At 36.6% G+C, this 11783-nt stretch overlaps 1 protein-coding gene across 1 annotated transcript; it reads left to right on the top strand.

Moving 5' to 3' along the window:
• Positions 1–4989: 4989 nt before the first annotated feature.
• LOC149217626 (chlorophyll a-b binding protein CP29.2, chloroplastic-like) lies at positions 4990–6288 on the top strand. The gene is made up of 2 exons (XM_089393012.1): positions 4990–5636; positions 5856–6288. The coding sequence occupies exons 1-2, from the start codon at positions 5067–5069 to the stop codon at positions 6180–6182; spliced, it is 897 nt and encodes a 298-aa protein (XP_089249138.1). The 5' UTR covers positions 4990–5066; the 3' UTR covers positions 6183–6288.
• The last annotated feature ends 5495 nt before the right edge of the window (positions 6289–11783 follow it).

Below are 11783 nucleotides of genomic sequence, written 5' to 3' on the forward strand. Positions count from 1 at the left end.
AGGCGGAGCGGCGCTTTTTCAGGTCCGCGAGGTAAGTACTTGAAGTCTTTAAAGATTTGGATTAAAATGTTATTGTGCGAAAAATGGGTTATGCATCTACCTTGATGTTCGGAGCTATGTGAAGTGGAAAGACTTACATGAACGAAGAAAGAAAGGGTTTTGAATATAGCCCACTGATTTCACTTCCTTTGAGTGATGAAGAGGGAGTAGTGCAGGATTCTCTGCGAAGTGCAATTTAGTTAATAAAACGAGGGTTCCCATGACCACCACCTCCACCCACACCACCTCCACCTTCACCACCATCGCCCCCTGCCACTTCGCCCACACCACCACCACCTCCACCATAGTTCAACATGGCGAATTCAATGAAGCTGCCTTTGTTTAAGGGCTTGGGAAATGAGGACCCGGACCAGTTCTGGTTCGTCGTAAAAGTTGTATGGGAAACTCACGGCGTCACAGACGATCACATAAAGAAGGCAATGTTGGTCGGTGCTTTATAGGATCGTGCGCTAACTTAGTGCATCAAGTACTCTAATGATAACCCAAACGTTGGGTTGGAGGAGATCCAGATCATGCTAAATAAAGGGTTCAGTAGGCCTAAATTCGAGGCGCAGTCGATTGTGAGGTTTAAGGAAATCGCGATGAAACCAGGTGAGGCACCTTGGGAATTGGAACAGAGATTGATGTGTAAAATCCGTGAAGCTAATATGAACTTAACAGATGGACAACATTGCGAGTGGTTCATGGCTTCGCTCCTGTCTCACCTAAGGGTTACACTGTCACAACAAAAAATTACGACTCAAGCAGAGGCCTTGGATATTGCAATAAGACTGCATGAAACACTAATGCAAGATCCAAATCTAGGGGTTCAGCCGATCCATGCGCAGTTGCAAAATATTTGCCTCGAAATGCAAAGTTTGAAGCAGGACAGACAGTTCGACCAAAGGCATGCGAAGAGATGTGGTGCCTGAAATGTAAAGGTCAGGGGCATGAAAAAGACCACTACCTATTATTTGCGAACTATATTGTAGGAGGAGGACCGACACCTTTGAGTCCACAAGCCCAAGCAGGACCGAGTGCAGGGCCTGCATTGTGGTGCGCTATATGTCAGGTAGCAGGGAAACATACGACTGATAACTTTCATTTGCTGCAGAAGTTTGTACAAACACCACAGTAATTGTTCTGCAACTTCTACAGGTCAGTAGGGCATGATAAGCGCAACTGGAGAAGTTATGAACTGATGATGGAGAGAACACCCGCCTATAGAGTTCAAGTAGAAACGCGGCCCCCTGACCAGAGCGCTGGGATGGCACGAACAAGCTTTTAGGAGTGTGGATGAGGCCGAGGTGGAGGATGACCTGACAGAGGTAGGGGACAGCTGATTTGTTACAATTATGGAGGACCAGGACACTATGCCTATGAATGCACTAACCCGACGTGTCCATCGTGCAAATATTGTACTCAGTTTGATCATGAGACAGAGGGCTGCACTACATTGATAGCGAGGATACACGACAAAGGGGTGCTACCACCGCAGCTGACTTAGAACCTGTAAATGATGAGGGTTGAGCCTTGCGAAGAGGATCCGAATGTGAATATAGTGCTCTGAAGTGGAATTGCAATGGGTGACGATAAAGGGAAACAACCTGAAGACAGTGCATGGGTTCGCAAAGCTCCGACGAAGGAGGTTGAATTTGATTTGGAGAGCGCATGCGAAACATTCATGGAAGCAAAAAAGAGCTTCGCTGAGGCCTCTACCTCAAGGAGTTGGGATAAGCCTATTCAGGAAATGGACCCTTCTATGCTTAGGACCTTTTTAGAGACCTACATGAAGTTTTGCGCAATAGTAAGGCTATGAAGGGGTTACATGAACTTATAAATAGATGTGCCGGAAATGTTCCAGGTGAACCGCACATGGTACGAAAGATTGGTAAGCATAAAGTAAGGACAGAGGCGCGAGAACTGTAGCAGCACTATGATGAAGTAAAAGTTACAGCGTGCACCGTCACTCTCACACAGAGACTGGCGAAGCTGCAGGAAGCCAAAACATTAAAAGAACAGGTCGATGCAGCACAACACAAAGAGGCAGTGCTAAAGGCGCGCTTGAAGCCCTAGTTGGATGAAGCTTATTCGGTCATGGCCTCCATTGAAGGCAAGCTTGCTAATCTGCAAGCGACTCAGCAAAAGCTTTAGGCTGACAGTTCAGGACCAGCGACAAAGCAGTTGGTTGAAGAAGTGAAGCAGGCGACTGCACAGTGCATTGCTAAGGTTTCTGTCATACAGGTCGAGCTGGGAGGTCTTCGTGCCAAGATCTCCGCGTCCGCAGAGTGACTCGAGGGCAAGTCACCATGTTTGTGTTGGGGGCTTGTTGGCAACGAGTTCCCCCAAGGGCAGTTTTGGGGCTAAAAGCCCATGTTTTGGAACAATTTTGTAATAAAGTGTAAAATCTATGCATTTTGTGGTCATCGAGCGTGAAGGTGTCAAGAGTCACAAAGGGTTGTCTGCCCTTATTTTGTAAAATGTCAAGTCAATTGTAAAGATCTACCCATGGTCCACGGACCATGGGATTGTATAAAAAGGAGCTAAGTAAGTAAGCTCTAAGTAGTGAAGAGTTAAGTTAAGTGGGAAAAAAGAAAGTAAGTGGCAAAGTATAAGTGTTCTCAGGTCTTAGCATAGGTAGAGGCTCTGCAGCTGAGTGCGTAGAGGCCTAGGGCAGAAGTTCGTAGCTGAGTGCGTGGACTCCTGCAGCTGTGTGCGCAGGGCGGATAGAGTTTGTATTAAACTAGAAGATATAAATAAAGAGAAGTATTATGCAATTACTGTGTACTTAGTTCCTATTAATGCATCTGATTATATTACGTTTTGGGCTTAATTTACAATATTTATTTGATGTGCGAATATATGTGATTGTATTAGTTAATTGAATGCAAGTAAGGATATCAGTTTATGCTGCGTTAACTGTGATTGAGTAGTGATATAAGTAAAACACTTGGGATAACTTGGGAACCTATACAATACATTGTCATCGCTGCGAGAAAGTACCTAGACCATGGGTTAGGGTTGCGCGAAGCTCAATCGTATATCTTCGCGGAGGTACTGAAGGGCGGAATAAAGGGTAGACTGACAGTCCTAAGGCTTAGCGACATATGCGAAAGTAGGGGCAGAGGGTATAAACCAACATCACGATCATCTCAGGGTGCAGAAACTTGGTTCCAGCATCCCCCCATACTACTTCGAGTGAGACTTCGATCCGCACCCTGCAGGCTGATGCCGAAAGGGCCAATAGTGTAGGGATTTGTTTGGCTAACTAACGTTGAAATGGGCCAGGGCCCACAAAGTTAACAACTTGTCTCTACACCTCTCCCCCCCTTGTTCCCTATCCCCCATGTGTCTCTCTTGTTGTGTGTATGTTTGTGTCTATTTGTTTTCCTCTTTTTTCTTCTTTCTATCTCTCTCATCCCCACTTATCTCATGTCTTTCCCTCCTACTCTCTTCCCCTTTCCTCTCTCTCACTCTATTCCTCCTTTCCTCTCTTGTGCCCTGCCTCCCTCTCTCCCCCTATCTTTCTCTCTCTCTCTCTCTCTCTCTCTCTTTGCCTCTATCTCCCACCACACTCTATTTCTCTCGCATTTCACTCTGTCTCTCTCCCTCTCCCCCACTCTACCCCTCTCCTCCAATCTCCATGTCTCTTCCTTCGTCCCTATCCCCCACCTCTTTCATTTTTCACCTCTCTCTCTTCCTTCTCCTTTCCCTACCCCCCTCTCTCTATTACCTATACCCTTCTCTCTCTCTCTCTCTCTCTTTTCCTTCCCTCTTCTCTCTCCCCCTCTCTCTAAACCTTCTTTCCTCTTCCTTGCTCTCTTTTTCCCTCACTCCTTCCCTCCCTCACTACCAACCCTCTTCTCTCTCTCTCTCTATCACCCCCCACACTATCTTTGTCTTTACCTCTCTTTCCCTCTCTCCCTTCCTTTATGTGTCTCTCCATCTCTCTCTCACTACTACTCCCTCTTTCCCCCTCCCTCTTCCTCTCTCTCATCCACTCTCCCTTCCACATTAACACCCCTTTCCTTCTTTAGCTCTCTCTCTTCCTCTATCTCTTTCTCTTCCCCTTCACTCTCCACCTCTCACTCATTCACTCCCCTTCTCCCCCCACCCTTCTCTCTGCACCCTCCTCCCTCTCTCTTCCCCTCTTTCTCTATCTCTCCCTCCTTTAATCCCTCCTTCACAACAAACCCAAACCCTGCTAGCTCTATCTCTCTCTCCTCCCTCTATCGCTGCTTCTCAAAGATTATAAACATAAGAGTGTGCACACGCTTTCAAAAGCACACACGTATTATTGAAAATGTGAACATACTTTTGAAAACATGAACACATTCATGAAAAATCTAAGTTGGAAAGCGTACAATTCAGGTAATATTAATGCTAAAATAAAGAACAAGTATGCATTTTTAAGAATGTACACTCATTGGTACATGAACATATTTGTGATGACCCCATTGCCACTTTTAAGACTATTATCTTCTTGTAATTGCCTTTAAATAAAAAACAACTCACTTGAATTGTGTTAATAAATCTCGCATAATATTAAATTTATACGTTAAATAACTTTTACAAAATAATCCACTTCCCCATTTTTAAACCAAAAAGTGTCTTAAAATAAAAAAAGTTACCCATTTTAATTACATTAATAAATCTCAAACAAACCTTCTTTAACAAAAATGTAAAAATACATATAATAAAAAATTTAACCAAAAGAATCTAAAATCAATAAAATTTCACCATTATCAATTTAATATATTTGATATTATGATTATCGAGGACTTACAACCATTGGTGTTACTTTTGTGGCAATGGAAGATTGACATGAATGAAAGCGAAGCGTGTCCGAGAGATGGCGAGGCGGGTCTACGAATGGGAAGGCGAAGAAAGGCCACGTAAGCAGATTTATGGATAACGTGCTATCCTCCTATTTCCGACCATTGGCTGGTGCTCAAGAAACTCAAGCCAGACATAGCATTCCAATCAAGTAAAGTGTGCCTCTGCTGCTCCTGCAAGCAAGCATTACCATGGCCTCTGCTACTGCTGCTTCCTCCCTCGCCTCCGCGTCCTCCGCCTTCTTTGCGGGCGGCCAGCAATTGAAAGTCGAGAAGAATGTCTCGCGCATCTACGCTCGCTTCAGTTTCGGCGGCCTGAAGAAGAAAGCCAAGGCAGCAGTCGCTCCAAAGTCCAAGACAGCAGCCGCTCCAAAGGCCAAGCCCAAGCCCAAGCCCAGGTCCAAGGCACCGACGGGGAGGCCCCTGTGGCTGCCCGGCGCCACGGCCCCCGAATGGCTGGACGGGTCTCTGGTGGGTGACTACGGGTTCGATCCTCTGGGCCTCGGCAAACCCGCTGAGTTTTTACAGTATGACATTGATTCTCTGGACCAGAACCTCGACAAAAACCTCCCCGGAGACCTCATGGGAAATTTCGTCGGAGACCCCGAAATCAAACCCTCCATCGTACCCTACAGTGAAGTCTTCGGATTGCAGAGGTTCAGAGAATGTGAGGTCATCCATGGCCGCTGGGCCATGCTCGGTGTTCTAGGCGCCCTAGCTGTGGAGGGCTTCACCGGCGTATACTGGCAAGACGCCGGAAAGGTACGATTGAAGTCTCTTCAATTTTTTCAGGGGCTAAATTTTGGGGTTTCTTCTATTCTTTAAATTTATCAGCAGTTAAATTTTGGTCTTTAAATTTATCAAGATTTCTAGCCTTCTCTTTACAATTTAAATTTTGATTATTATTATTATAGTTTCATCAGCCATTTTCACTGTTAGATTTTTGGCCATGATCTGTTTATGTTTCTGAATACAAAACAGGTTGAGCTTGTGGAGGGCTCCTCCTACTTTGGGTTACCATTGCCCTTCAACATGTCATCGCTGATAATAATCGAGGTGTTGCTGCTGGGTTACATCGAGTTCCAGAGAAATGCAGAGGTGGATCCAGAGACGAGGTTGTATCCCGGAGGCAAATACTTTGACCCTTTTGGCCTGGCAGCCGATGAGACCAAGAAGGACCGGTTGAAGTTGGCAGAAATTAAGCACGCTCGTCTGGCTATGGTGGCCTCCCTTATATTTGCAATCCAGGCCGCTGTGACTAGCAAGGGTCCTCTCACCCTCTTCGTTGAGTTCTTGGGCAAGAAATAGAGTGTCAGAGTCTGATTCAGAGCATTGGATTTTCCTCTGCAAATTTTCAGTATTGTTGTATATGTAGATTTGAGATGTTTGTAATGAAAATACTGGCTTTAATGGATGAGCTTATGTCTTTGTATAGTTGACAGGCCGCCTGTTATTTTATGTTAATTGAACAGATAGATGCTATGATTTTAAAGATGCTTTCCAGTCTTCCGGAGATGAATTAAACTGCGAAGCAATCACTCAATAATTAATTGGTTTAATGATTATAATATTGGATTTAAGAGATCTGTGGTTTGTATCTTTTGAACCATTGACCGGAAAATCCACAGTATGAACATTTTTATACCAACGTTTCAAATCCCAAATGGGATCCATCATCAGGATTTGAAACCCTGATGATGGATCCCATTTGGAATTTGAAACGTTGGTATAAAAATGTTCATACTGTGGATTCTCCGGTCAATGGTTCAAAAGATTATAATATTTTGAATGACTGATCTGGTTAATTGGTTTAATGATTCTAATATTTTGGATCACTGATATAATAATTTGTTGATTGTGTTTTCCTTTATCTCTTATAGTTAAATGGGTTAAATGCTTTAAAATGTGATTTTTTTTTGGCAAAGTTATAATTCTCTATTTATAAAAAGTAGATTAGGTCAATTTGTTTTTGATAAATAAAAAGAAAGAAAGAATAACTTTGATATATCGTTATACATGTTTGAATTAGTTATGTATATCAATTTTTTCACACACAAAAAGAAAGAAATGATAATTTTGATACTGTGTTATATATATGTTTGAATTATTATTGGTTTTTTATTATTTGATGATAATTTAATTTTAAAGTCTAAATTAATATATAAATTTATTTATTTATTTATTTATGTGTCAAGATAATTGCTCAATAGTTAATTTCTGAGGACGGTTTTGGACATGACTACTATTATTCATTTCTACAAAATATTTAAATTTTCAGCTTGTTCAAAATTTTGCCACATACTAACATTTCCCTTGAAAATAACCTCAATAAGAAAATTAAACCCGCAAGCTATTATTAACTATTATCCTTTGACAATTAATATTCAATTTAATCAAAATAAATTAATTAAAAAAATTACACAATTAAAAAAGATTGTTAAACTAATATTTACATTAGTTTGAAATTAACTATTTCATTTTTATTTTAATGTAAATTGAAATCTAATTAATTTAAATAATTATAATTTAGTCATGCCATAAATATGATTTTTTTTTAAATATAGAGAGGGATTTAAAAATAATAATAATAAACATAATATTTCTTAAATAAGGAAATGGATTTTAAAAATAATGTGAAATAAAAATATAGTAAATTTTACATTTGATAAATTTAAAAATATTTAATTATAATATTATAAAATTAATTGTAATTGAATTATTGAAAAATAGTGAATAGAATGTTTATATGAATTTGAAAATAATTGTAAATGAGTAGATGTTTGGTTATAAAACAAGGGATACATGGTAGCTAGTCTTTCTGGGTTAGTTTAAATAAAGTTAAATTAAAATAGAAAACAATAAAAATACAAAGATTTAAAATTTTAAAATGTTATAATTAGATTAATTTTAAATTGTAATTAAGTGCATTATTAAATTTTGTAAATTAACATTATTTGTATTGCAACATAAAAATAATTATTAATAGTTTACATTTGGCTTTTTATAGTTTGTGGATATGGTCTTATGAAATCTTATTATTAGACCTAGGTATAGAGATCCTATCATAAATTTTTATTATACCTTGGGTTGTGAATATGAGAAATTTTATATTTAATTCGTATTACATACATCTTATTATTTTGAATATCATTCATTCATTAATAGTGTAAAATCTATCGTGAATATCATTAATTCATTAGTAGTGTAAAATCTATCATATATAGTTAAGTTTGCACAAAAACCGAAATGACCTCTACCCCTAAAAAATATAATGTAAAAGTAAAAATATATCTCTCACATACCATTAATGAATCTTTTTAAATTACATGTGATTTTAAATAATCATTTTAAATTGTATATGTAATTTTAAATAATATTTTTTTATTAGATTATATTAATCATTAGCCATTTTTATAAATAGGAATATAAAATGATTATACTCATTAGCAATAATTGTATCACCTTACAAAAACAAATTGTATGATAAATGTTCATCTTATACCTTGATGTGATCTATGTACTCTTGGTTAATTAATAGAGGTAATGGGCACATTAATAGAGGCAAAAGGCAATAACATGTTCGATTTGATAGCCAATCAAATTGAACATAAATAAATTAAATTATTTTAAAAAATCATCTATTTCAATGTGTAATGTTATACTGTAGAATTTTTTGCAATTTTTTTTGGTCATACCCAAACTAATATGGGTTTGACCAAAAACCCATTGCAATAGCCACTCGAGGGATAATAAGAAAAAACTCTTCTTTTTTTAAATATTTCAACCCAAAATTTGGGGTTACAATATCTCTAAAAAAATTAAGGGAAAATTTGACAAACCCAAATAAATTATAATTTTAATATTAATGAGAATATATTTTATCTTATCCTTATTATAGAGGTGAGTAATTTCCCTCACTAAGAAAACAGTTGACTAGGTGTTTAATGTACAAGAACAAGAAAAACATGGAAAACAAGAGACTTCCTAAGGTTACTACATGCTACGACATAAAGATGTTGGAAATAAAAGAAGAGGTTAATGGATAATTTTAAAATTTATTATTACATCTAAAAATTAGGGAGAAATTATGATGTGATAAACAATTAGAAGATAAGAGAAAATTAAAATATCATATGAAGATGATCAACCTTAATTTAGAACATCAAAATTTCTCTTTGTGGGATGAAAAAAATTATCGTCTTTGTTATTTTAAGCATTTGAAGATGAAAAGTTTTTTTTTAAAGTGTCTTACATATACCCATATTAAATCACAATTTCAAATTTACATTTTAATTAATCAAAATTATGGTGATTTGAGAATTCTTTTCTTAAAGTTTTTCAATTATAAAAATAAAATTCTAAAATAAACCAAATAATTTTGGGCTTTTCTTAAAATCCATAAACCAAATTTAGTCTCAATAGATGCTAACCATCATCATCATCAACTTTAACCATCATCATCACCAACTTCAAAGATGCTACCTAAAACTTGGATTCATTTTTTGCTTGATTCAATGATCATACAACTCTCCTCTCAATAGACTAATAAAATATAGCAAGACTTCAATTATAAAAATAATTTTTTAAAAGAAATTAAGTAATTTTTGACCTTTCTTAAAATCCATAAACCAAATGTAATCTTTAGGGATGTTAATCATCATCAACTTTGTTGTTAATTGATGTTAACCATCATTGTCACCAACTGCAAAACCAAAAGCAATCTCAAAATCAAAATTATGGTGATTTGAGAATTATTTTCTTAAAATTTTTCAATTATAAAAAAAAAATTCTAAAACATCACCAACTTCAAAAGGATCACTACTCCTTTTGTTGCCAATATTTGAGCCCAAGTCATATTGGTGAAAACCAAGCATCCTAACCAAAATAGACAACAATAGATTTGCATCTTCTTCTCAAAGATTTGGGCTTGGTATAAAGATTCCAAGGCTTGGCTAAAACATTAATAAATAAAGGAAGAGGTCACTCTCCATATAATAATAATTTTAAAATTCATGTCTTAATAAAAAATTAGTTTAAAAACTTTTTTATCTTTGTAATGTTAAGAGAATTGAAAATGAAAAGCATTTTCTCTTAAAATGTCTTACATATGCCCCACATTAAATCACAACTCTAAAATATTTGTCACACTACTTACTTTCTTAACATTTTAACTTATCAAAATTATGGCAATTTGAAAATTATTTCTTAAAGTTTTTCAATCACATTTTTTGTTAAGAAATCAAGTAATTCCTTACCTTTTTTTAAATTCAAAAACTAAATATGCTCTCAATGGATGTTAACTATCATCATCTTCCACTTCAAAAACACTACAAAAAAATTGGATTTATTGTTTGCTACAGTAAAATATTATCATATCTCTCTTCTTAATATATTAAAAAATAAATAAAATTAACAAAACTTTAAATAAAATATTTTAATTATGAATTGACTTCAAAATTTTATATATAAAACATAAGATGTTCACGTGTTAAATCTAACTTATAAAATTATTAAATTAACCAACTTAGATTCATCTTAATTCTGGATCTACCAAGCATCGAGAGGGATCAAATATCTTTTCACTCTAAAAGAGGTTTGCATCTCAAGAGATTTGATTATGGATATGCCAAGCGTCGAGAGGGATCAAATCTCTTTTCACTCTAAAAGAGGTTTGTGTCTCAAGAGATTTGATTATGGATATGCCAAGCATCGAGAGAAATCAAATCTCTTTTCACTCTAAAAAAGGTTTGCATCTTAAGAGATTTGATCCCTATCAACATTTGGTAGATTAGGAGTTAAGATAGATCTAAGCTAGTTTATTTTATTTTATTTTTAGTTTTATGTAATTTGGCCAATTAAAAATATTTTATTTTTATTTTTTATTTTACGTGATTTGACCAAGTCAGAATGTTAAACAGAACATCATCACAACATCTCTACCATATTGGCTTGGACAGTGTCTCTTGAATTACATCATTCATTTTTTCACTAATAACCACAATACACAATAAGACATTTATTACACCCCTGGTCTTAGATCCTAGGATTGTTCATGGACTTTTCATTATTTTTCTCTTAAAGGCGTCAATCCATTCTAAGGAATTATCAGGAACAATTGTAGATGAGGTGATGATAACATTTCCTTGAGACAGTTCCATTACCGAAGGTTTTGGTAAATTTGTTGTTTCCTTATCATTATTTTAGTGTTATGATTCGTGTGTATGTTTGTGCATGTTACCACAAAATTTAGCAGGCCTTGGAGAGGGAACCCTACAAGGATAAAGTTAAGCCAAGTGTTAACATTTGGGTAGTGGCCCATTGTCACCACAGCCAAAACCCCCTACTCTTTACAAGATTTCATCAATGGTAGGAGTCTCGGCAAGCTAAGATCATCTATGAAATATATTCAAAGGATGGAGAACTAGGTGGTCAACTAGGATCTTATTAAGAAATACTTAGCATATCACTTTCTTCGAGAAGGTCTATAGAAAAACGCATGATACCTAGGGTTTGATTGGTCAAATGAGTGTCAGAGTTCCCAAAGGTCAATGTGAGGGGAAATGTTTCCTATGATTGATTTCAAGAAGGCCAAGGCTCATGAAATCTTCAAGAAAGTCCTCAAGATGAGAATGAAGAGACTGAGCTTTCCCTTTTAGGGCAACACCTAGGGAAAGAGATTTTATGGATGAATTTTGAATGAGTGCCCACCAAAATGATAGGTCATGTAGCCAAGACCTATATCTTGATGTTTAGGCTCTCAAAACCCCAAGAAGCCTCCTCCATAGAATTTCACTCTAATCCCTAGGTCTTCCTTCTAGCCTTAAAAGGATTGAATTTACAAGGAGAGATTTATGGACAAAATTATGAGGTGATCACCAGGTGATTTGACTAGTGCCTTGTCCAATGAGC

The sequence above is a fragment of the Pinus tabuliformis genome, chromosome 1_1, assembly GCF_031772625.1.
Source record: "Pinus tabuliformis cultivar Carrire ecotype Pingquan chromosome 1_1, CPIR1, whole genome shotgun sequence".
Classification (NCBI taxonomy): Eukaryota; Viridiplantae; Streptophyta; class Pinopsida; order Pinales; family Pinaceae; genus Pinus; species Pinus tabuliformis.

Excerpts from the sequence above, each read along its gene's own strand:
- LOC149217626 (XM_089393012.1), top strand. The coding sequence starts at position 5,067 with ATGGCCTCTGCTACTGCTGCTTCCTCCCTCGCCTCCGCGTCCTCCGCC. Across the intron at positions 5,637-5,855 it reads ACTGGCAAGACGCCGGAAAG|GTTGAGCTTGTGGAGGGCTC; the intron begins GTACGATTGAAG and ends AATACAAAACAG.